The sequence below is a fragment of the Sciurus vulgaris genome (assembly GCF_902686455.1).
Source record: "Sciurus vulgaris genome assembly, chromosome: 11".
In the NCBI taxonomy this organism is placed as follows: domain Eukaryota; kingdom Metazoa; phylum Chordata; class Mammalia; order Rodentia; family Sciuridae; genus Sciurus; species Sciurus vulgaris.
This window is the reverse complement of record NC_136472.1, coordinates 60,399,100-60,423,107: the sequence shown is the minus strand read 5'-3', so window position 1 is coordinate 60,423,107 and position 24,008 is coordinate 60,399,100. Positions and strand designations below refer to the sequence as shown.

The 24,008-nt window shown below is 32.6% G+C and overlaps 1 protein-coding gene across 3 annotated transcripts in view; it reads left to right on the top strand.

Annotated features, from left to right (window-relative positions):
* USP47 (ubiquitin specific peptidase 47) overlaps nucleotides 1-24,008 on the top strand; it is a 105,130-nt gene that overhangs the window by 12,196 nt on the left and 68,926 nt on the right. Inside the window, exons 2-4 of one of the 3 annotated variants that reach the window (XM_079102672.1) lie at nucleotides 15,083-15,142; nucleotides 20,677-20,880; nucleotides 23,640-23,753. In XM_079102672.1, the coding sequence (XP_078958798.1) occupies nucleotides 15,083-15,142; nucleotides 20,677-20,880; nucleotides 23,640-23,753 (378 nt within the window). The remainder of the gene's footprint in view (nucleotides 1-15,082; nucleotides 15,143-20,676; nucleotides 20,881-23,639; nucleotides 23,754-24,008) is intronic. The other 2 variants (XM_079102673.1, XM_079102674.1) reach the window with 2 other exon arrangements.

Genomic DNA, 24,008 nt, shown 5'->3' with positions numbered 1-24,008 from the left:
ATGTAAGCAATTACTACTTTCTGTTACTACCTTCACTACTGTTCCTACCCTAGATCTTACCCTGGGGCCAGCACAGTGTAATGTACTTTATACAGTAAATATTTAATTAAATGAAAATGAAGCCATATTTTAGTTGTGTTAGTCATTTGAAATTATAGTTCTGATTACAACCTGTCAGCTAAATATCTTAATGTTTATAATACTAATCCTTAATGATTTGATAGGTTCTCTTGTATGATCAAGTGAGACCTATTCTTGCTTTGAAAACTGCAACATATAACAAAGTGAAAACATTAAAGAGATGTTTAAGCTAATGAGATTCTGAGGTCCTGGAAAATTAAACATATCAAATATGTTTAAATAGTTGTCAAAATAAGGTACTAGATTAACAAATTACTTGTTTGTAAAGATTGACTATGAAATGTTATTTTAAAGCAGGATGATTGTTAAGAATGTTCCCAGTTTTTGTTGTTGTTTTGGGGAGGTCCTATTTTCCTCTTAAATTGCAGAACCATTAGGAGACTGAGCTCTGATTGAGCAAGGAGGGATACTTTGATATTTGGCCAAGAATAGGAGAAGCAGGAGACATACTTGTAGATCAAATAAACTTCTCAACCCATGTTGTTGGGGGAAGTCATAGATAGAAAAGAAGGGAGGATTAGGCTAATATAGGGGAGGGATATTTACATCTTTTTCTGGGAATGAGCAGAAAATTTCCAGAAATTCAGGCATGACCTCCTTTTATGGTTCTTTCTGGTAGTCTTGGCAATTTTCAACTGTCATGGCACTGGTGTGTGTTGGGGGGTGGTCATTTAGCATACAGATGGTATTATAATGAAGTCAGAGGTTGTCTGGTAGTTACTTTGGCTGTTATCTTAGACCCAACTGGTTTTGGCTAACCCACCTAAAGAGGAACTTCTGGCCTTCAGGCATCCTGTCCACAAATATAAGCAAGATTAGGGACTGGTAGAAGTTCAGCTAAGTCACTGAAACAGTATTCTGGATAACAAGAATAGTTTGTTTTGAGAGAACTTCATGTGCTCAATAATTCTGATTTTTCTGTAACTACAATGGAATTGTTGATAGGGATAGATGAGATCGTTCTTGTCAGTTGTGTTTATTGATTGTACTTTAGATTTGATGCTGTGTAACTGCTACAAGAATTCCAGCCTTTCCCCAAAAATATTAGAGTACTGTGCTTATATTAAATACAGCAGATTTATAGTAGAGAAAAATTAAATAAGGACTATTAAGTGACATAACTAAGTAAAAGATTTGAAATTTAAATCTTTCTAAATAACTAAATTCATTACACTTAGTAAGTTGATAGGTTTGCCTTTAGAAAAACCATGAACCTCATTTATGAGTTGAGTGAAATTTTTTAGTATAACCGAAGTATTATAGTTTGACTAAGAATACCTTTATTTTTCAAATAAGACCTATTTTTGTTGAATTCTAAGTATACTTTAATTTTTCTTGGTACAAATTTCCATGGTTCCTGATTATGTGGAATCATTGAACTTATAGCTGCCAAAAACCAGAGTCAAAGATGAGTAAGGAAGCTGAAGAGATAGCTCCGTTTGGAGATCGCTCGCCTAGCATGTGAAAGGACCGTGGTTCAAATCCCCAGCCGCTCAAATGGGGGGAAAAAAGATGAGTAAGGAATAAGTCTAGTTCTAGATTCTGGTCTAGCCTAATGGAAGATTCAGACATATGATGAGAAAAATGTATAATAGAGAAATAAAGGGGGGTTATAGAGGAGGAAGCAGCTGGCTTTATCTAGGTAATTCTGTGAGGATGTAAAATTTGAACTAACTCACAAAGACTGACATTACTTATGTCTTGAGAAGGAGGTTAAGAACTTTTTATTAGAAGTAATAACATTTAAAATACAAAGTCTGTAATGCATTTTAGAAAGTGGCAAAAAAAAGTAGTGTAAATGCTTGGGTGAGGGGGAAGCCCTTAATGCATGGTTTTGGCAGGTTGTATCAAAAACTTCCAGAGGCCTACAAAGAATTGAGATTTTTGTGTAGCTAGTAAAGGGTAAAAATGTTTCAGATTTCTTCTCCAGAAAAAGTTAACAGATTTGCCTATAATTTTTATAAAGTTTAATTGCTGAAACTTGTTCTTGGAATCATTTTTTACTTATCTAAAGTAAGTCTCATGTTAATAGAAAAACATATACATAACTGAAAATGAGAGAAAATTTTGTTCTAATACCTTATTCTCTTATTTATTTTCCTCCTTGCAATCATCTATGCTTTTTTGTTTCTTAAAAACGAAATGTTCCTTTTCATTCTTAGTATTAGTCTCTTTGGCAGGATATCCTTTGGCATAATTGTTTCTTAATTTGACATGGATAACTACACAGGTTAATATCCTCACATAAGCTAACTAGCTTGACCTCTCTTGCCTCTAGAAAAGTTACAGTAGCTATACTCTAGGGTTGTAGACCTTTTATAGCAGTTTCTCTCACCTGCTCCCTGAAGGGAAGTTTGCAAGTGAAGTTTAGTATACTTAGAGATAGCCTCTGATTTTCACAGAGAGTGGTAGTGTAAGGCTTGTATGATGTGGTTTCTTAACCTTTCTAGTATAGGGCACATTCTTGTTAGTGGTTTCTGTAGCTGTTGCTTCCTGCGTGTTTTATCACTGGTCTATTTGTGGGCATTTGTCTTGGTAGGAGCCACAGTATAGAGAACTCCGTGTTTACCTCTCTTTGGGTGCTAAATAGTGATCATTCTGGTCTGGTAGTAGGAGGGCAGTAACTGAGAACATCAAAAGGAATGTTTTAAACTGGGGGATTAATGAAATCTTCCTAAGTATATCCCTAATGTTCCAGGTGAAATTAAGACTAATACTAAGAGCAACCTTGATTACAGTTCCAGTTTCAGGTTGCATTAAGAAAAGTAGAATTTTTTTATGACTCATTTCCTAAAAGATAAAATATAGTGCTGTAGTAAATATAAATATGCTATCTATGAATTTACATATGTTTCTTCCATTTTATAAATATAAAATGTCTACTCCTTTATATGTTTGGCATTTTAATTTTATTGCCTTAAATTTTAAGTGTATACTAGGTTGCCTAATTTATGATTTTATGTCTATTTATAATACTTTGTGATAATGAAAGGAAATTGGTAAAAATTAAAATACCTAACAACCAGTCTTATTAAAAGATATCTGAGAATATTATTGTTCTATTTTTTTAAAATATATTTTTATAACTCTTGGTATATATACACAATGGAATATTACTCAGCCATAAAGAAGAATAAAATTATGGCATTTGCTGGTAAATGGATGGAGTTGGAGAATATCATGCTAAGTGAAATAAGCCAATCCCAAAAACCAAAGGCTGAATGTTTTCTTTGATAAGTGGATGATGGATGATACATAAAGTGGGGTGGGGAGGAAGAGAAGAATGGAGGAACTTTGGATTTTGTAGAGGGAAATGGGGCAGGAGGGAGTAAGGGAAGGAAAGATAGTGTACTGAGACAGACAGTATTACCCTTTGTATATGTATGATTACATGAATGGTGTGTGAATCTACATAGTATACAACCATAGAAATGAACAGTTGTACCTCATTTGTGTACAGTGATTCAAAATGCAGTCTGTAAAAATAAAAATAAAGAAAGAAAAATAAATACTTTTTATAACTGTTTTGTTTATTTATTTTTTTAATGTGCTGAGGATCGAACCCAGTGCCTCACACGTGCTAGGCAGGCACTCTGCCACTGACCCGTAATCCCAGACCCTATTGCTTCTATTTTGACATTTCAAATTCATGTATCTTGAAATATTTATTATTATTAGCCATTAACATAATACAGATATGATTTAAGAGTTCTAAAGAAAATAGACATGACATGCAAAATGTTTCTACATTGGAGTAATATGGTTTAACACTAGAAGGGAGCTAGAGTTGGGTGTACAACCCCTTCATTTTCTAAATAAAAATACTATAGGAAGTACATAAAAGTTCATAAGATTTGGTACCAGGTAGAAGAAGAGCTTGAGAGCAACCTTTTTTAAAACTCAGGTTTACTGAGGTATAATTTACTTATAGTAAAATTTACTCTTTTAAGGTACACAGTTCTATAGAGTTGTATAACCATCACCATAATCTAATACAGAATATTTCCATTACCTAAAAAAGTTCTTTCCTAGTCAACCTCCTTTCCCTACTGCCAGGTTCTGGCAACCACTGATCTGTATTGAGCCTAATCTAACATACCTTATGAGCAAGCGTTCTGGGTTTAAGGTTTCACTAGGTACTGACAGAAGAGGGAGCAAAGAAAAGAATATTCTAAAGAAGTTCATGGACACAGGAAGGTTATATTAAATGGTACCATCTATAATTTGGTAGGGTTGTCTTAATATCTGGTCTGATTACAAAGGACAGTGGTTAGATAACCAAAAATCTGTGGTTGGACTTTGCCTTAGTTGTTCATCTTTCTGGGTTGTCTTTTTTTTCCTTATCTGTAAAATGAGGGAGTATGACCTTATTAGTTTTAAGTTTTGTCTCTAAATTATATGTCTCCATAAGCTTTTTTTCCATGTCAGTTCTTAAACTTTGTGAGAAACCATGTTTGGATTGAGAAATCCAAAGATCTTTGCAAATTTTTCTCATCAGATAAAATTCCTTTTATCCTCCTTTTACCCAGACTGTCTCAAAGATTGTTTCTTGGAATTTTAAATATTATAAATTATAATACAAATTTTATCATAAGAATTTTTATTTCCTAAATCTGTTTTAAGGTCAGTAACTTTATGATAATACCTTACTTTTGTATGGTATTACATTATTATTATAACTTGAGAACATTTTCAAGAAGTTCTCTTGATAGTCAGAAAAACTCTCTGTGGAGAATTTATTCCCTATGAGAACACTGAAAGTCAGGAATTGACTTTGTGGTTTAGTAGTGATTTGTGTAGGATTACATAGCTAAAAGAGTAGTAGCCATTTTGACCTAAGGATTCCAGTCTAGATCTTTCAAATCTACAGTACAGTTAGTCCTCTTGCACTATGGGCCACTTCCATACAAAATAAACAGTCTTTAAGTAATTGAAAATAACAACAATTTTGAAGTGGTATGGTTTCATGTTCATAGTATTGTAAGGATGTAATATTTTTACTTTAAAATTATTATCCATGCTTTTAAATAAAATGCATGGTAAAATAAATTTGTTTTGATTTAGTAAGAATAAAATAGAACATTCAAAATCTGTAAACAGGTCAGTTGTATCACAAGCTGAGTCACTGCTTCTTAACAACAGCCTACTCGAAGAAGAAATCATAGCTGTAATTAAAAATAAAGATAACTAGAATAGTAAAGGACCTATTATTTTGCCTCCTGAGAATAGTTTTAGTTTCTAAGTTTGGATACCTACAGTATATTTTTAGTGAGTTACACATGACCAATACTAGAACAGCTATTAAAAGGAGTAAGGCAGAGGTGGGAGAGTATTACATACAAGTGACAGGAAAAATAATGCTATTATAGTTTAAATGCCAAAAAATGTCAACATTATAAAGTAGTACTTAGGAGACCTGTGTTCAAATGTGACCATGGGTGAGGCAATTCAAGTTTTTGCATTTCTTTTTCTTCATTTGTAAAATAAGGAGCCTGGCCTAATGGTCATCCAGTTTTAAATATAATTTTATGGCATATATGATATGCCATCTGATTGATTGGTTTTTAACTGTCAACTAAAATATGTTCATCATAATTAAATAGATTGTAAACTGTTCTTTTAAGTTCTGAAACTTTACATTTCAGTTTTCTACTAATGGAATGAGTGCTAGGTTAATTTGTTGCAACAATTAAAAATAAGTTACATAGAAAAAGCATTTTGTAATTATAATAGTACTGTGGGGTTCTGGAAGCTTATTTCACAAATATTTTAGAAGAAAATGGAATGCAGTTACTTGAGGAACACCCTAATACTAGAGCCCCCAAAACAGGTATGGAAATATATATTTTTATAAAACGTTTAAAATAGACTTATTCAAGTCAACCCTATTAAGTTTTAATTACTTGAGATTTTTTTATGCTATATGATTTGGAAATGTCATATATTAACATGTTAATTATGTTATAACATGTTCTTTATTAGTTGAAATTCAGAAAAATCCATACCATAATACCTTGTACAACATCTATTATTATGAAAGTTACCCAGAATTTGTATTAACTGAAATAATAAAATAGAATCTATGTATAATTTCTTTACTGTTTGAACTGATTTTTAGAATAGGTACAGTTTTCTTTGGAAAAACCTTCAGATATGAAGATTTGAATTTATGAAGGAAATTAAAGCAGGGAATGATTATTATTAACCTTCACCTAAATAGCAGAATTCTTATTACACTAAAATTTTCAAAATTTAAAATCAGCTTACAAAATTGGCAGTTTCAAAATCAGTTTCTAGAAATTTACTTGAGTTTTAAGAGTATATTTTCTTTTACAAAAGCATCAGCTATGACACATGAAATTACTTTCCTGAATGAATATATTTTGTTTAGAGAATTATGTAAAGGATTTAGATTTTCCATTTAAGCATTTGTTTCTAATAGTAAAGATTATAAAATTGTAATCTTCCTTTCTTTGCTAAGCGGTACCATGCATATAAAAATATGCTTCTAATTTTTACTATATACATTTTAATTTATGTTCATGTTAATCTTTTATGATTTGTCTGAAATATTTATGTATTCCTGACCAGTCTTGTTAAGTCCTTTGATATGTTTGAGTGTATAAATAAGAGGAGGTAAATTACATTTAAAAAACAAACTCATATAAATCCTAGATATGTAAAATAAACTTTATTTGAAAAATTTGAGCCTAAAACTAAATATTCTGAGTATAATTTAACACTGGTGACAAAGCTAGAGACAAGAACTGAACCATTTAGGGGAAATTGTAGAGGAACACCAGTGGGGATGGAGTTGAAGATAAAGTGGATAGTAAAGTCTTGAATTTCTATGTTAATTAATTATAGTTTGCATCATTTTTCTATTATATTGAATCCTAGAGCTGTGTTATTAGAAAGGCTTGGCTATTTACAAATGCTGTGATTTGAATTTTAAATTGGCTGACTCTTGGGAAACATGATCTATTTTAATGATGTATTTTAACTTCAGTTTTCATCCACCTTAAAATGGAAGCCTTCAAAACATGAAATCACAAAAATAGAAACACCAGTTTAATTCTCTAAAGTTTAAACATTGAAAAAAATTAAAAATTTAAGTGATTTGGATCAAATTTGTTCTATGTATCCTTATCTTTTATTTACAGATTTGTTTCTAAATCTACGTTACTCATCTGCTCGAATAAAATGTTTAGAAGTCCAACTCCTTAAAAAAATTACATTTGATATACCAGCTAACTTTCTAGCTACATTTTAGACTTCAAGTGGACAAAATCAGTTTTAAATTCTTAAAATAAATGTTTCCATATGGTCCTTAGGAAATATTAGGACATTTATAGCCGTTCTATAATTTTTACTGCATACATCAGTCCTTTAATATTATTCAAGAAACAGGACATATTTGCTTATATTTTCAAAATATCTACAAGTACATACTTAGTCATTTGATTATTTCCCACTGTGTATAGCAGTCTTTTTAATGTTAGTTTTTAAATTCAATAAATCATTTATTTTCTTCGATGTTTAAATTATTTCAGATTTGGCCAATGAGAGCCCTTTCAACTGATTCTTATGTCTTCTTGACGAATACCCACCATTCTTTGAGTTTCATTTTTGGCTGTACAAGATATTCCAAGCACCTCTCATACTTTCTCAGCTATTTATAGGAAGAGCTCTGGGTCCTTTTTTGTTGCAATTTGTATCTAGAATCCAAGATATGGACACTAGATGTGTTCATTGTTACAAGGATGTCATTGCTTCTAGTTCTTCTCAGTGGTAGGAGCTAGAAAATATGTGAATGAACCTTTGTAAATGTGAAGTCTGTATTTTTATATCCTCTTTTTTGCTGCATTTATTTATATATACACTCAAATCATATGAAAATATACAATATAACTATGGATAGTATGTGTTTGTAATGTAAAACTGTTAGAAACCCAGTTTGCATACAGTTATGCTACTTCCACAAATTTACAGTGAGAGCTATTTAATTTAAATTTTTTTATTTTTAAAATTGTGGTAAGATACACATAACATGAAATTTACCATGTTAACCTTTGTGTGTGTGTGTTTTTTGCTGGCAAAACACAAATCCAGGGCCTCAGACATGCTAGGCAAGTGTTCCATCACTGAGCTACATCCCTAGCCCCAATCTTAGCCATTTTTTTAAGTGTACAGTTTAGTGCTAGTAGCATATTTTTGTGTTATCAGCATTAGTCATCCATAGAACTTTTTTATCCTGTAAAACCTAGACATTATACCCATTAAACAACCCTCCATTTTTCCCTGCCATTAGCCATCATTATACTTTCAGTGAAACTTGACTTTTAGGTATTGCGTGTAGGTGGAATCATATAGTATTTGTTCATTTTTTGACTTTATTTAGCTTAATGTCCTTGAGGTGCATCCATGTTGAGGTATGTGCCAATATCTCATTCCTTTTTAACACTGAATGATATTTTGTTGTGCATGTGTGGAAATATCCATTCATTTTGTTTTTTCATTCTTTGATGGATACTTAGGGTACATCTCTACCTTCTGACTATTGTGAGTAATGCTGCTATGAACATGGGTATACAAATAATCTGTTTGAATTACTGCTTTCCATTATTTTCTTGTGGGGTGGGGGGGGTGGTACCAGGAATTGAACTCAGGGGCATTCGATCACTGAGCCACATCCCCAGTCCCAGTGTATTATATAGAGATGGAAGTCTCACTGAGTTGCTTAGTGCCTCACTTTTGCTGAGACTGGCTTTGAATTCGAAATCCTCCTACCTCAGCCTCCGGAGCTGTAGAACTGTTTTTCATTTTTTAAGTTAGATTTGGAAGTGGATCTATAGTCAGTTTAAACACTCATAGCTAGTTTGGAACACTTACTGCAACTTGAAATGATTTAAGTTGATTACTTTCCAGCATCAATAATTGTCTAAAAGAAGCCCATAGACCTGAATGATAGCTCATGATTTATCTAACTTTTTGTGAAAATAGCTCAAACACAACATTGGGTCAACTTTGAATTATGGTAAGGCTTTTGCACAGTATTAATCAGGGTAGTAGTCTAATCACTTATGTAAAATATTATTTATGCATTATCATAATTATATTTCATTTTTAATTCAAAGTTATTTCTTAGCATTCTTATTTCTTTTTAGAGATCTTTTTTAGCTAATATTTCAGATTAGGTCTGCTGCCAACAATTTCTTAGTTTTTCTTCACCTGAGTATTTCTTGATTTCTCCATCATTCCTGAAGGGTATTTTCACTGGGCATATAATTCTGGGTGGACAGATTTTTTTTCTTTTTCTTTCTTTCTTTTTTACCCCCAGCATTCCTTTGGTCTCTGGTTTCTAATGTGAAATTTGCAGTCATTTGCATTGTTTTGCCCTTGTAAGATCCGCCGCCCCCCTTACTTTCTGCACTCTTTCTCTTTGTTTTTAGTTTTGAGGCATTTGATTACGATGTGTTAGCCTGTTTGAGGTTTGTTCAGCTTCTTGAATATTTAGGTTTTTGTCTTTTGCCAAACTGGGGGTTTTTAGCCATTATTTCTTTGAGTACTTTTTAAGCCTGCTCTCTTTCTCCTTTCCTTTCAGGACTTGAATGATGTGAATGTTTGGTCCTTTGTTGTAGCTCTGCAGGTGTTTACCATTGATCTATTTTTCCTTTATTGTTAAGATTGGGTAATTTGTATGTTCATCTGCAGGGTCATTGATTCATTCTTTGTCATCTTTCTTGTGCTATTGAATCCACCTCACAAGTTTTAATTTTATTTATTTTATCTGCTATTTCTTGCTGAGACTTAATGTTTCTTCATTTGTTTCATGTGTTAGTAATTGTGTAAACAGTTTTGCAATGATTGCTTTAAAATCCTTATCACAAAAATCCCATCATTTGTGCTATCTTGGTGTTGACATCTGTTGATTATTCTCATACAAGTTGAGATTCTCTTGGATCTTGGTATAACAAGTGATTTTTTTTCTATATTCTATATTCTGTACTTTTTTAGGTGTTATGAGACTGGATCTTATTTTAATCTTCTATTTTGGAATACCTCCCCTGACACCATACATATAGAGGAAAAAGGGAACATTTCCACCACACCCAGCTAATGGTATACTATGATTGCTTGATATTCAGATACTTGTGCATAGATTTTTAACTTTCTCATAAGTTACCCTACTAATTGGCTTCTGTTATATCCTCATTACTTATAAGATTTTCCTGAATATTCTTTCATATTCATATTTACACACTATATAGACTTGTCTCCTTTCATAAAAATTTAAAGATAGAATTGTATGTCAGATTTACTTTTTGAACAAAAACAGCAGACTTTTGCCTATAATTTTTAATCTTGTTTGGCTCTGCCTTTTAAGGTAGTTATGAAATTCATGTTGTTATTATTAGCAGTTCCTTAGATTCTTCTTTAAATCTGATAATTCTTTTTCATGGTTTCATCTAAATAATTGCTTAAAATATTGAACAAAACAAGGCCAAGGATAGATAAATCTTTTGGATAATTTTTTAGGTATGATTTCTACATAGAGATAATTCTTTAGCCACATTTTGTCATTTTATGTTTATCAGTGTTGTGGGTGATTTTTTGTCAGATGTGCTTTTCTAAAATCAAGATATTTTATGTTTTTAATATTTCTTTATATATTAATATAGACATATCAGTTTATATATAAAAAGAAATAAGATTCTAAGAAAATAAGATACATGTTCTTATTGGATTCATGTTGACTTAATTATCTGCTTGTTTGTATTTTTATTTAATTTTGTTGTGAAGTGTGGGACATGTATAAAAGAGTGAATGAATATATTAAGTACAGTTTAAAGAATAATAATAAATACTGTAATACTTGTGCCAGGATATAAGACATTACTAGTATAGAAATTCTTTATGAATCCCTTCCTAATTGTATTCCCATTTCTATTATTCTAAATTTTTATTAATCTTACTTTTCTTTTATTTTCACACTTACTGTGTCAATAATGGTCATTTAAAAAGAATTTTGAGCTTTGTATAAAGAGAATCATTTTGTGGGTATTTGTGGTATATACAGTATTCTATGATTTGGCCCTTTCACTATATTTATGTATATTACAGTAATTGGTTCATGTTTGAGGGTTATATAGTTTTCCATTCTCTGAATATACTACAGTTTATCCATTGAAGCACATTTGGGATGCTTACAATTTTGTGCTCTTGAGCAATGTAAGTTGTGAACACTTCTATACATAGCTCCTATTACTTGGGGCAAGAGTTTGTCTAGAAAATGACAGTAGATGGATGGCTAGATAGATGAATCTGCATCCTGACAGATGGATGGATAGAAATTTTTAGTGGTGAGAATGGTGGATTGTGGGATAAACATATTTTCTGTTTTATAGGTAATGTCAAACTTGTTTTCCTGGAGGGCTCTATCAGTTTACATTCACACTAACAGTGAGTGAAAATTCTTGGTTTGAAGTGTGGTTTTTAAGATGTCTCTTTTGCTTGTTAATAATCTTGTGCATTTAAAATTTTGTGAATTATTCATTCTATTCTGGGAAGCTTCTTTTGGCCATTTTTCTTTTGGATTGCCTTTTATTGATGTATGAAATTATTCTGGATAACAGAATTTTGTTATATTTGTTGTAAATATCCTTTGCCAGTTTATTACTTTTCAGTTTTTTTTTAATCCTGAAGACTTCAGTTTTAATTGACATTAATCATTCTTTTTCACATTTGTGCTTTTAACATACTTAAAAATTTTCTTTCCTAGCCCAAGGTTTTAAAAATGTTCACATATATTATCTTTTAAAGGTTTTATAGTTTTGACTTTCATATTTAGGTCTTTAATTCACCAGAAATTGATTTTTTTTTTTTTATTAAACACACAGCATAAGATGTGACTCAAGTCATCTCCCCACCCCCACCACCTGTGCATACCTTATCCTAGGACACTTGCTAAAAAGCTTATCTTGTTGTCTGGTTCTGATGGGGAGATACCTTGCTTCACCAATAAATCACTTCTAATTCCTTTAGCTTCTTATTAATTCTTGGTAACATGTAAGACAAGTTTTTCAACCTTATTTTTTAAGGAATTGCTTGGTTATCTTGCAGCTTTACATATTCGATTAGATTTTACAATCAGCCTGTTTGTCCCCAAAACATGCTTTCTTTCAGCTAGATACCATACTTTGGGAATTTTATCTTGATAGATGCCAGGATTTTTTTTGTGTGTGTGTGTGTGTTTTTTTTTTTTAATTCCATAAATATTCTTGAGCTCTATTATAAGATGTAGTTCTTTTAAACTTCAAGAGACTGGATAGAAATAGCCTTTTAGATTTAGCCTCATTTGATCCCACTACAGAGTGCTTTTATTTGATGTCTTGTATATTAGGAGAAGCTAGAAGGAACCTACCTGATCTCTAAGAATTCTTTCCTTGCCTCAGGTAGCTTCTTCATACACATATGATGTTGAGTTCAGCTGAATATGCAAGGAGCATCACTCTGCAGATCTCTATGCTTTCTTCTCTCCTGTTTTCTGCCCTGTGGAATGTAAACAAACTGCATCTTCATACCTCACTAAACTCCTAACTTAATCTTTTTTGGCTGGAGAAGATTGTTGAATTCTGTCTGGTTTCTTCTTGAAAGGTGGCATACCTTGTGTGTTGATGCTTTCACAGGAATCACTGTCCTGAGTTGCCTGTTGTTCAATATTTCCAAATCATTTAATATTTTTTATCTAGTTTTTTAAGTTGTTTAAGTGAGGAGGATAAATATAGTCTGCTATTTCATTTTTTCTCAGGGGACAAGTTTTATGAAGGTAGACAGTAAACAAGTAAAATATTAGTGGATATATCAAGTGTCTGTGAGAACTATGGAAAAACCTGAATGAGGAAGGGAAATTAAGAGTACCAAGAGGATTGTGTTTAAATAAGGTGGTGAGAGAGGAATCTGATTGAGAAATGAGCTGTTCTTATTATCTCTCTTGTAACAATTCATCCACAAACCTAGTGACTTTTGCCAAAAACAATATGCAGTTTGGTTGAGACTGGGCCCTGACCTCTTGTTTCTGCTGTGCTGGCTGTCAGCTGGAGGCAACTGAGAGGCTCGGCACTGAAAGATGATGTGAAGTCTTTCTTAGCTGTACTGCTAGTTGACATTGGTTGTCAGCTGGGATCTCATTTGGGCTGTAGATGGCACATCTACACATGGCCTTTCCATTTGGCTGCTTGGCTTCCTTATAGAATCGTAGCTGGGTTCTAAGGGCAAGCATCTGAGGAACAGCCAGGAGTTGTTACTACTTTTCCTAGCCCAGTCCTGACAGTCATTTTATAGAATAGGGAGTCACTAAGGTTGGCCCATATTAAAAGGTACTGTAATTAGACTTCTGATTTTTGCTGGGAGTCGTGTAAGAATTTATGGATATGTTTTAGAGCTACCACAATATTTGAGCCAAGGAGGTGAGGCTGCCCAAAAGAAAAGTAATACAGGTACATCACACAGAAATATGAAGACCAGGAGGAAGCCACATAATTTAGATTTGTTTGTAATTTAATTCCCACTGTTCACTTGTCATCTTTTTGAGGATAGGGGCTTTGTAACCATATAGGCTATATTCTAAGCACCTAGAACAGTTTTGACAGTTGATTGCACTTCATTACTGGTCTGTGAAAAAAAGGACTATATCTGTATCAAAAATCCTAAACCTGAGTATATAGTCTTTGATCTAGTAATTCTTTCCTTGGGAAATTATCTTAAGGAAAAAATTGTATAGACAAGCAGTGCTTGAAATGAAGATTCGAAGGTACTTAGATGCCTGTTAATAGCAGATTAGTTCAATTATAGTTTGTCTATAATGAAACACTGCACTTTTTTTTGGTCTTGAACCCAGGAGTGCTCAACCCCTGAGCAACATCCCCATTCCTTTTTTTTTTTTTTTTTTTTTTTTTATTTTGAGATAGGGTCTTGCTAAGTTGCTTAGGGCTTTGCTAAATTGTTGAGGCTGCCTTCGAACTTGGAACACTGCAATTTTTAAGCTAAATGTTTTGGCACAGGAGGTAAGTGAACATTGAGGGGCAAAAAAGAGAATTCAAATACTGGTGTATAGAATGATCCTATTTGGTTATGAATTAATAAGACCTACTAAATATATGTATAGGATGGAGAAGATTCTGGTAGGATGTATATCAGATTGTTAATAATTACTGTAGAAGTTGTTTTAGAGGGTTTCTTTTAAAAAAACTAAATATTGCTATTAGAATTAGATTTTTATTGTACAACCAAAATAACCGTTTATATCAATATGTTGGTTTCTTTTTATTAACCAAAGGAGGATGGAGATAAATACGTAGAGTAAAAAAATATAGAACATTTTAAAACCAAGATTTTCAGATTATCTCTTGATTATGGGTTACTTGTGTTTCCTTTTATATGTTTACTTTCTTAATTGATAAAAAGCTTGTCTTACAGTAAGAAAGAGGTTTATATTAAAGGGAAATAGTTGTAGGGGATAATGGTAAGCAGCCTTATTTTATGAGGAGCTATTGTGAAAAATCCAAATTTATAAACTAGCAAAATCAGGGATCTCTTGATTTCCTATAGAAGTAACTGCTAACTTTTTTTAGTGGATTGAAAATATTTTGTGACTTAACACATTTGATTTACAAGCAATTCTTAAGCTACCTTTCTGTTAAAATATGCCTGTGTCCCATATTAACATTATTCTTTATCATTATATCAAAGATTTTTAGTAATCATACAAGAGTGAGGCTAGCATAAAAATTACAAATGTGAATAAAATCCTATGTGGTATACTAATACTTTAATACGTATTGTATTACATTAATGTCTGTGTTATTGCTCTCATATCACTGTCTTACTCCTCTATCTTATAGAAACAATTTGTAATTCATTTTATTCTTATATACCATAGGATGTATTTTGGAGATGCAGACAAAATATCTTTGATGAAATGAAGAAGAAATTTTTACAGGTAGTCTGCTGATGTAATTGCTTTAGTGTGGTAGTCAGCAGAGCAAGTAACAGCATGTTAGTATTTTTGCTTAATAACAACGCATGTCTTCAATTTTATGCTTTTTTGGCTATTTTATTTCTTTCCAATTTTAATAATAGAAAGTCATCTTCCATGAATTTGTCTGATAGTCCCTTGCTTTTCATAAGTGAATGATATAAAAGCCATTGAACTCTTTACTTTGACTTTGGATATGTACTTAACTATTTTTTATATTTATATTTATTTTCAAAAAAACCTTTTTTTAATACCAGGGATTGAACCCAGGGGTACTTGACCACTGAGCCACATCCCCAACCTACCCTTTTTAAAAATATTTTATTTTAGAGACAGGCTCTTGTTGAGATGCTGAGGGCCTTGATAAGTTGCTAAGACTGACTTTGAACTCAAAATCCTCCTGCCTCAGCCTCCTGAGCCACAGGGATTACAGACATGCATTACCACACCTGGCTATTTTCTGAAATATTAATAGTGCTAGAATTTATATGATCTAATAATTTACAAAGTTACAACCCAGAAATCTTATATGAGGACTTAAATAAAATTATCACCTTCCAGATAGCCTGTGTGAATTATAAACCTGAACTTTACTGTGTTATAGTATTCTATTCTAACCTTTACATAATTTTAATTTTCCTTGGATCCCTTTAGCTCTAAGTTATTTGCCCAAGGCTCCTTGATTTAATCTCTTTTGTGTTCCCCAAGTGTGGTAAGAGACCACTTAGGTAAAGACCACGTGAATAGTGTCAGAGTTGGCTGGGGTTCGGGATAGGTGGAGAGAGGATCTTAAAAATCTTTTTCTTTGATGTAAAGTGGTACCTTCATGAGTAGTCCAGTGACTATCAATTGTACAAATTAAAGTAACATGGTCTGAATAGGGCTGATAATTTTATAAATTTTAATGGGCACAAAACTTCATACTAGCAGTTCTCTTTTTTTAATCTGTGACAGTATATTAATCATTAACTGTGGCTCCAAGGCTTAATTTCTTTAGCTCATTACAGCTTCTGTACCAAGAAGCAGAGAAAATGAATTTTTGAGCATGTATTTATTTGCAACCATAATATTCTTTCTAATATCCTCAAAAGGAAGGCAGTCTTGAGGGAAAATGGATTGACTACTGAATGTTGAGGTAGAGGTTACTTCATAATATTTTTATTTGTTGTCTTAGGCTTTTATTTTCTCAGAAAAACTTTGTGATAATTTTAAATGTTGTTTAATGTTAACTTGTTTTCTACATGCTGGTGACATGTTGAACACATAACAGTTGTGCACTTTGTGTTTTTTAATAAGAAACACCTAGGAACTATTTTATTAAAGAAAAATTATGTTGTTAACATCTAAAATCTCAGATTTGAATTTTAGAACTACAGGAAATGGCAGGAAAAGGAAACAACATAACTTAAGAGGCAAATGTGCTTTCAGCAGGCTCTAAAATTTCTTGGAAGAATGTTCTATGTCAACCAGGTCTAGGTGTTCCTAGCTAGCAGCAAGTCTGTCTTTGGAAGAAAATTATGCTTCTTTCTGTGTTTTTATCACATTCTGTTTTTACCTTATGTAAATAGGATTATGGCTTTTTTTTTTTTTTTACAGTGTTAAATATGACTGTTGACTTTTTGTCCTTATTCTCACAAGTGTAATAGTACTGTGAGTTATCTATAAAATAAGTAGTTTAAATTTTATGATTTATACTGTATTTGTATTTGGTTAGATTTTTTGGGGTGGAAAACTTTGTGCCCTTTTAAAATATAGTAAATGTTTTCTTAAAAGGAACATGCTTTAGGTTTTTCTCTTTCCTTGAGTTCATAGAACTCTTAAACCAAAAAATTTTGCTCCCTTTTCTAAATCATGATATATCCTCAGAGGTCTTTTCTTATATGCTGGGTTTCACACTAAAATGGGCTCCTTCTCTCCCACCCCATCACCACATCTTTCTCAACTAATGTCTGTATGTGCTTAATTGTATTTTGCTGTGTTTTTGTTACCTATTGCTATGTAACATACTACCCTAAAATTTAGTGATGTAAAAGAACAGTTAGTTTATTTACTCACAATTCTGTGAGATGGGATTTGGGCAAGGACTGAGCTATTCAGTTCTGTTGCATGTGACATCATTACTTGGCTCCATTCACCTGTTGGCTGGTTTTGGATGGAATGTCAAAGAAGGCTTTTCTCATACATCAGACCCGTCAGTGCTTCCATTGAGTGGCCAATTTCTCAGTGGATTGTATGTTGATCCCAGAGCAATTAGATTTCTTACTTGTTGGCTGGTTTATAAGAGGAAGGGTTTCAAGAGGTACAAAAGCAAAGCTACTGGTTTCTCTGAAGGCCCTGCCTTAAGTTACAGAGTATCACTTTTGTCACATTCTATGGGTCCTAGATATTCATACTGCCAGTCCAGATTCATGGGAAGAGGGGAGAGAATAATGAAGTATTTTTAGCCATCTGTAATTTTCCTGACAATATTTTTTTTCCCTCTGGGCATAAGTAGGATAAATCTGGGATAGAGCCTCTGAGAAATTAAGATAGTTGCCCCATTTTCCCAATTTTAAGAAATACCTTTTCCCATTTAAATGTTTTGGAATGTTATATTGCAGAGGATGGGTGTTTTTCCCCCTCTTGAACACTGTAATAAAATTATTGGTACACCTTATTGATGATACCTTAAAATGGGAAAAAAAAAAAAAATGTTTTGTCAGTTCCCAGATTGGGGGTGGGTAAGGAGGAAATTTCACCTCTGATTAGTGTAGGCAAAAGTGATTCTGGAAATTAGAAGAAATCTATGAATGGTAGCCACCTAGTAGATTTAATTATAGGTGAACTGAAGAATGGACCAGAGGTTGAGTATCAAGTTATAGTGTAAAAGTGGCTAGCCTAGGGCTTTAAGGAAGTGCCTTTTATTTATTTGTTTAAATTATATTAGAATTGAATTCAAGAGTAAAATGTGATTGGTCCAAAAATTTTATGTATGGAAACAAACTATGCAAAGTTTTATGTAGGCATTCATCGTAGAATTATTTTTTAGGAGCCTAATACAGTCCAACCTAAGAGCCATGGAAATAGAATTAAGTAAATTATTATTAATCCCTGTATTAAAAAATACTATTAAAAATACTATTCAGCTGTTAAAAGGATGAGTTAGACCTGACAAGAAAGGATTGGAAGTTGCAAAACATCTTGAATATTCTAATTCATTGTTTATGTTTAAGAAACCTGCATGTATATAGATATGTCTGTGTGTGTGTGTGTGTGTGTGTGTGTGTGTGTGTGTGTTGAGTTATGAAATTACTGGTGATTTCCATATTTTCCTTTATGGTCTTATTATTTTTTAAAAATTGAACATCTTTATATGCATAGGAAAGAAAGGTATAGTCATTTTTTTATGAGTAAAGAGCACACATTAAGATTAAATTTTGTGTTTACTACAGCGTGTAGTCTTCAGATGGAATTCTATTGGGGGGTAAGTTCCGTACATGTTTAAGTGCAAGAAGAGCAGTTTGGAGCGCTTATGCTTTGCACTTGCACGTTTAGAGAAAGAAGCAGGAACTGGCAACGTCTGACCAGGAACTGGCAACGTCTGGCCATGTAATGTTGGAACATCACCATTGTTACTATACAGCACTTTTAATTTCCAAATTTTTAAGGAAAGTCCTCTTTGGACAGTGAACTCTAGCCCATCTGAAGCTTTAAAATCTGGCTGCTGCAGTGTTTTGTACCAAAAATACTTGAATTATTCAAATGTAACTTACCTCTGAAGTTTACTATTAGAACTATAAAAATGGATCTTTGGGAGTTGAAATTATTGAGTTTATCACTCCTTTACTACAGACCAAAGATTATTTTTAAAAACTCCATTTTATGTTTCTTTTTAGGATTCAAATGTATAATATAAACATTATGTGTGTTAATGTACACCTTAAATTTTTATGTGAAGCCTTTTCCCTTTTTTTGAGAATATTAATAATGTTCTTTTTTTTTACTATCCTTTTTATTTTTCAGAAATATGTTTCTCATTTTCATTTTTAAGAGAGTTATTGTTGGTAATTAAATATTTTGATTTGTTTGAAATGTAGTGCTAGCCAATCTGTTTTAACTATTATCCTTTTATACCAACTAATTTCTGCTCTGAACTAATTGAATTAACTTTAACTTACATGATCCTTTGCAAACTCCAAATTTTTCAGAAACAAATTATAATTGTATTATTTCACCAAACTAAAAATCTAGTGTCTAACCTGTTTTCAGTACTAGTCAATGTAATACTTATTTAAAACTGGATAATACAGAAGCAGCAGAAGGTTGGGGTCGATTTTGTTGTAAAAAAGAAAGAAATTCTTACTACAGTACTAACATATATAGATCATATTTCTGAATGGCCTATGATGAGCTTGGTCAGTCACATGACTTCTACACCTGATTTTCAGAAAAAATAAGAGATTTACATCTCCAGATTTGTATATTAGAATATGCTTTAGGGTTGAAGAAGTATTAGATTGAAAGAAATTAAACTTCTCAGAAGCCCATTGTCATAATTTTCATGTAAGATATTCTGATTGTTGTAGGCAGGAATAAAGAGAAGTTCAAGGGATATGTAGAAGGTAGAATTGATAGGATTTGATGGTAGTGTCAGGTGAAAAAGAGGAATGAGACAAGAAAGTACTTAGCTCAGCTTTCTGGTTCCAACAGTTAGGTAGATGATGGTGCTAATCCTTGAGGTGGCCATCACAGGAGGAGATGGAAAGAAATTTCTTTACTCAAGTATTTGATGTAATCACTACCTCTGTGGAAAGTGGAAAGAAAAGACCTGTTTTTCAAGTGCTTAAGGATGAACATAGCTTCTTTGAGAAACTTCTTTTATTAAATACCTTTGTCTTGATAATTACTGAATCATGCACTAGATTCAAAAGGAGAAAGGAGAACTTGTGACCCTAATTCATTTCCAAATTGGTAATTGAAAACCCTTCTCCTTCCTGCTTCCCCTTCTTGTCAGTTAGTTCAGCTCCTAACACGTTGATATGTGGGACTTTTTGGACATCTGGAATATGGTATAGCAGCCTAAAAGGTTAGGGGATTTTGTACCCTTTGGACAATGGTCACTTTCTTTGTTTCAGGAGACCCAGAAATGCTTGGTTTGACTGTGGTAGGCTGGTAATGACACATTTTTAAGGATCAGGTTTTATGATTTTTAACTTAAAATCATCACAGCCTGTTGACCATTGCTTTACAGGCTTAAAAGTAAAAGCAGATATACAGAAGAATGACTTTTGATTCTGAAAGATGCTCCTGTTTTTCCAAAATAAACATCTATGGTGCCTCTTTGTTTGACATATTAATTGGAAGGTGTTTTAGACCTAATAAATAATACTAGTATAGAGAAAATAATTCCTACTTTTTGGGTTCTTTGAAATTTAATCATGAAGATTTTTTTGAATATTAGAGTTACATTTCTTTAAAGATAAATGGTATTTAAAATATGTATTTTTTTAAAATTTCAGATAGAAAATGCTGCTGAAGAACCTAGAGTCTTATGTATAATACAAGATACTACTAATTCAAAGACAGTGAATGAACGGATCACTTTAAATTTACCAGCATCTACTCCAGTCAGAAAGCTCTTTGAAGATGTGGCCAACAAAGTAGGCTACATAAATGGAACCTTTGATTTGGTGTGGGGAAATGGAGTCAATACTGCTGATATGGTAAAACCCCAGACTTAAAGCATCTACTCTTAAGCTGCTGATAATGTCATTATAACCATTTTTGTTGTTGTCACTAATGATTTTATTAAATCCTGGATATTAATAGTATATTTAATATCATAAGCACAAGTATAACAGCTGCAGTTAAAAGTCTGTGTGCAACTCAGTAACTGGATCCCTCTTCTTCCCTTTGCCTCCATTCTGGATTCAACATTTGTTGTCCTAAAGTTTGCATAATGTCATATCATCAGTTTTTTCATTCATGAAAGGTGACTATCATAATATCGTGTCAACTAAAGAGAAATTTACTAAGTGGAATGATGTTCATTTTATATTTTTCAATGAAAAAAGTGTAAAGTTATATGTATTTATGATCCTATTTTTGAAATAAAAGGAAATATGTACATAGAAAAAGAAAGAATTGGAATAGTATGTACCCCAGTGTTAAGAAAAGTTATTTCTAGGTGATTTTTATTTCTTTTTATTTGTGTGTCTGTGTGTATTTCTGGGTAACTTTTTAAAGTATGTATATTTTTCTGTATGAACATACAGACTAACTCTCAAGCACAGTATCTTTTTAATGGCTGTGTTGCTCTCAGGTATCTTTGACAGTATGTTTCCTTATTTTAATGTTTTACTCGTCCTATTAACTATTTTCTTAATTATTTATCTTCCTTTATTGTACTTAATTTATTTCTTTCATAATGTAATATTTCCTCTAATGTTTAGTGATCCTTGTTTTCTACTCTTCTTTATATTTGAGAGTCTTTGTTAACTTCTGTATGGATGCTGATTAATAATTCACCATATTCAGTTTCTGGTTTTTATGAGGAAGGGGTGGGACATGCTGCAGGCTATACTGTGTTTATCATTTGTCCTGGAATCAGCTAGTTCTAACTGTGGTTTTGAGGGGTGATCAGTACCTAGCTGGATAGCACTGCTCTGCCCTTCTGGCACAATGCCCGTGCTCATCTCTGACAGGCAATAGGTACGGTCTGTCCCTTAGCCAAAAGAGGTAAAGAGGAACTAAGCTGATCAGAAAGACTTTTCCCACTTGCTTACTCTAATGGTTCTTTGACCTTACCTTTTCACCTTAATTTACAGTTCCCTACCACCTTTATCTTCACAGTAGTCTTCTATAGGCATTTTGGGTTGTTTCCTTTAGTGTTGTTTTTCCATAGATCCCATCTGCTTTCTGTTTTTTTAAGTCTCAAGACTTTTGGTTTGCTAACTTTTTATTTTCCAACTCTGCTGCTAGATTTTTCTTTTAAAAACTACTTTCTGACATTGCATGGAGTTTAGAGGAGGAATATTGATAGACACATACATGTAGGTCACCATTTGATCCAATCCTGTATCGTTTTTACTGTGAAAATAAACAATTGTAACTACTAAAAAAATGTCCTATAACTCTTGATAGATATCTTTCCTTGGGCCACTTTCATAAAGAAACTAATCCCATTCATGAGGCTTCACCTTCAAGACCTGAAGACTCCACCTCTTAATATAGTTAGAGATTAAGTTTCAACAAATGAGTTTTGGAGAGACACAAGCATTCAGATCATAGCAAAGACTGATCAGTTTTGCATGGGAGAGTTGTGAAAGACACTTTTGAATCAGATCTCATTATTATTAGAATTGTATTCTAAATAGTCTTTTTGTTTCCTATCTCTCAATTTGATTTTACTCTGCATACTAGAGGATATGATCTGCAGTTATCTTAAATCATAACACTCATGTTAACTTTTTAGTTCAAAAGCCTGCAATCATTGCTCACTGCCTACTGCTTAAAAATTAGATTCCTTTAGTTAACCTTTAAGACAAACTGTGATTGGTCCTTTAAATCTTTGGTTAACTTCCAGATATTAAGCTAATTTGTTTTTTTAACGTGAATTTCCATATTTTTCCATCCACATTCTTTGTTTATATTACCCTTTTTTATCCTACGTTATTGCTGCTCTGTTTTCTGAGAAGATGAAATTCTATGTATATCCCTGTGGTATTTGGAGGGCATAGTTTTAATTGGCTCCTCAGAAGAGTCAAAGTTGTTTAATATTGCTTGATTCATCTTTTCTTCTTTCTTTTTCTGCAATACTGGGGATTGAACTTAGGGTTTTGCGTATGCTAGCCACTGAGCTATATCTCCAGCTCATACCACTGAGCTATATCTCCAGCCCCCCATGTTTTTTTTTTTCCATTTCAGTTTGAGACCAGGTCTTGCTAAGTTGTGCAGGCTAGCCTTGAACTTGTAATCCTCCTGTCTTAAGGGTTCTTTCTGAAGATTATATTATATTAGTTACATTTTAGTGATATTATATAATTATTTTGATTGGATTGTTGTTGGGAATTCACACTATATTTATACATCAAAACATCTATAGTTACATAAAATTTTCTTAATTTTCATGAAATTGATACTGCATACATTTTAGAGAACATAGAAATAGAATGTTTGTAGATTCTTTTGTGTGTGTATGGTACTTAGCATTTTTTCTTACTTTACCTTTTCTGTCTTCAGTTTTTTAGATGTTGGGGAATGTGAACTTTTGGGATAACTGCCAGTGTATGCATGGTCACGGGGCTTAGCCATCCCACTTTATGAGTGGATGAGTTAATTCCAAGGCTAGGTGAACAGAAATTTAACAGAATCATAACTGAAAAAATACTGTTTAAATGTATATATGTGTGCATTTACATATTTTGCTTATTGTTACAAAAGTCTTTCTCATCATCTGAGATACTATGTTCTATACCTATAGGTTCCACTAGATCACGCCAGTGACAAATCTCTTCTTGATGCTAATTTTGAGGCAGGAAAGAAGAACTTTCTGCATTTGACAGATAAAGATGGTGAACAGCCTCAAATACTGCTGGTGAGCTACTTAGAAAACCTATATTCATAGTTTTTGTCACTGTCACCTACTATTGGGAATGTACTTCTCCAAAGGAAAGAGGAAAGATATGTTTTATTATTTGTGTAAAAAATTATTATTTTATGTTAGTTTGCTGTAAGCGTATATGAAAACATGGATGCTCTTGAACATCCATGGTACCATTATTTGTATATACAATCTGTTGCCATAGTCAGGTAAACATGGGTTGCTGTCTTCAAGATCACTACCACATGA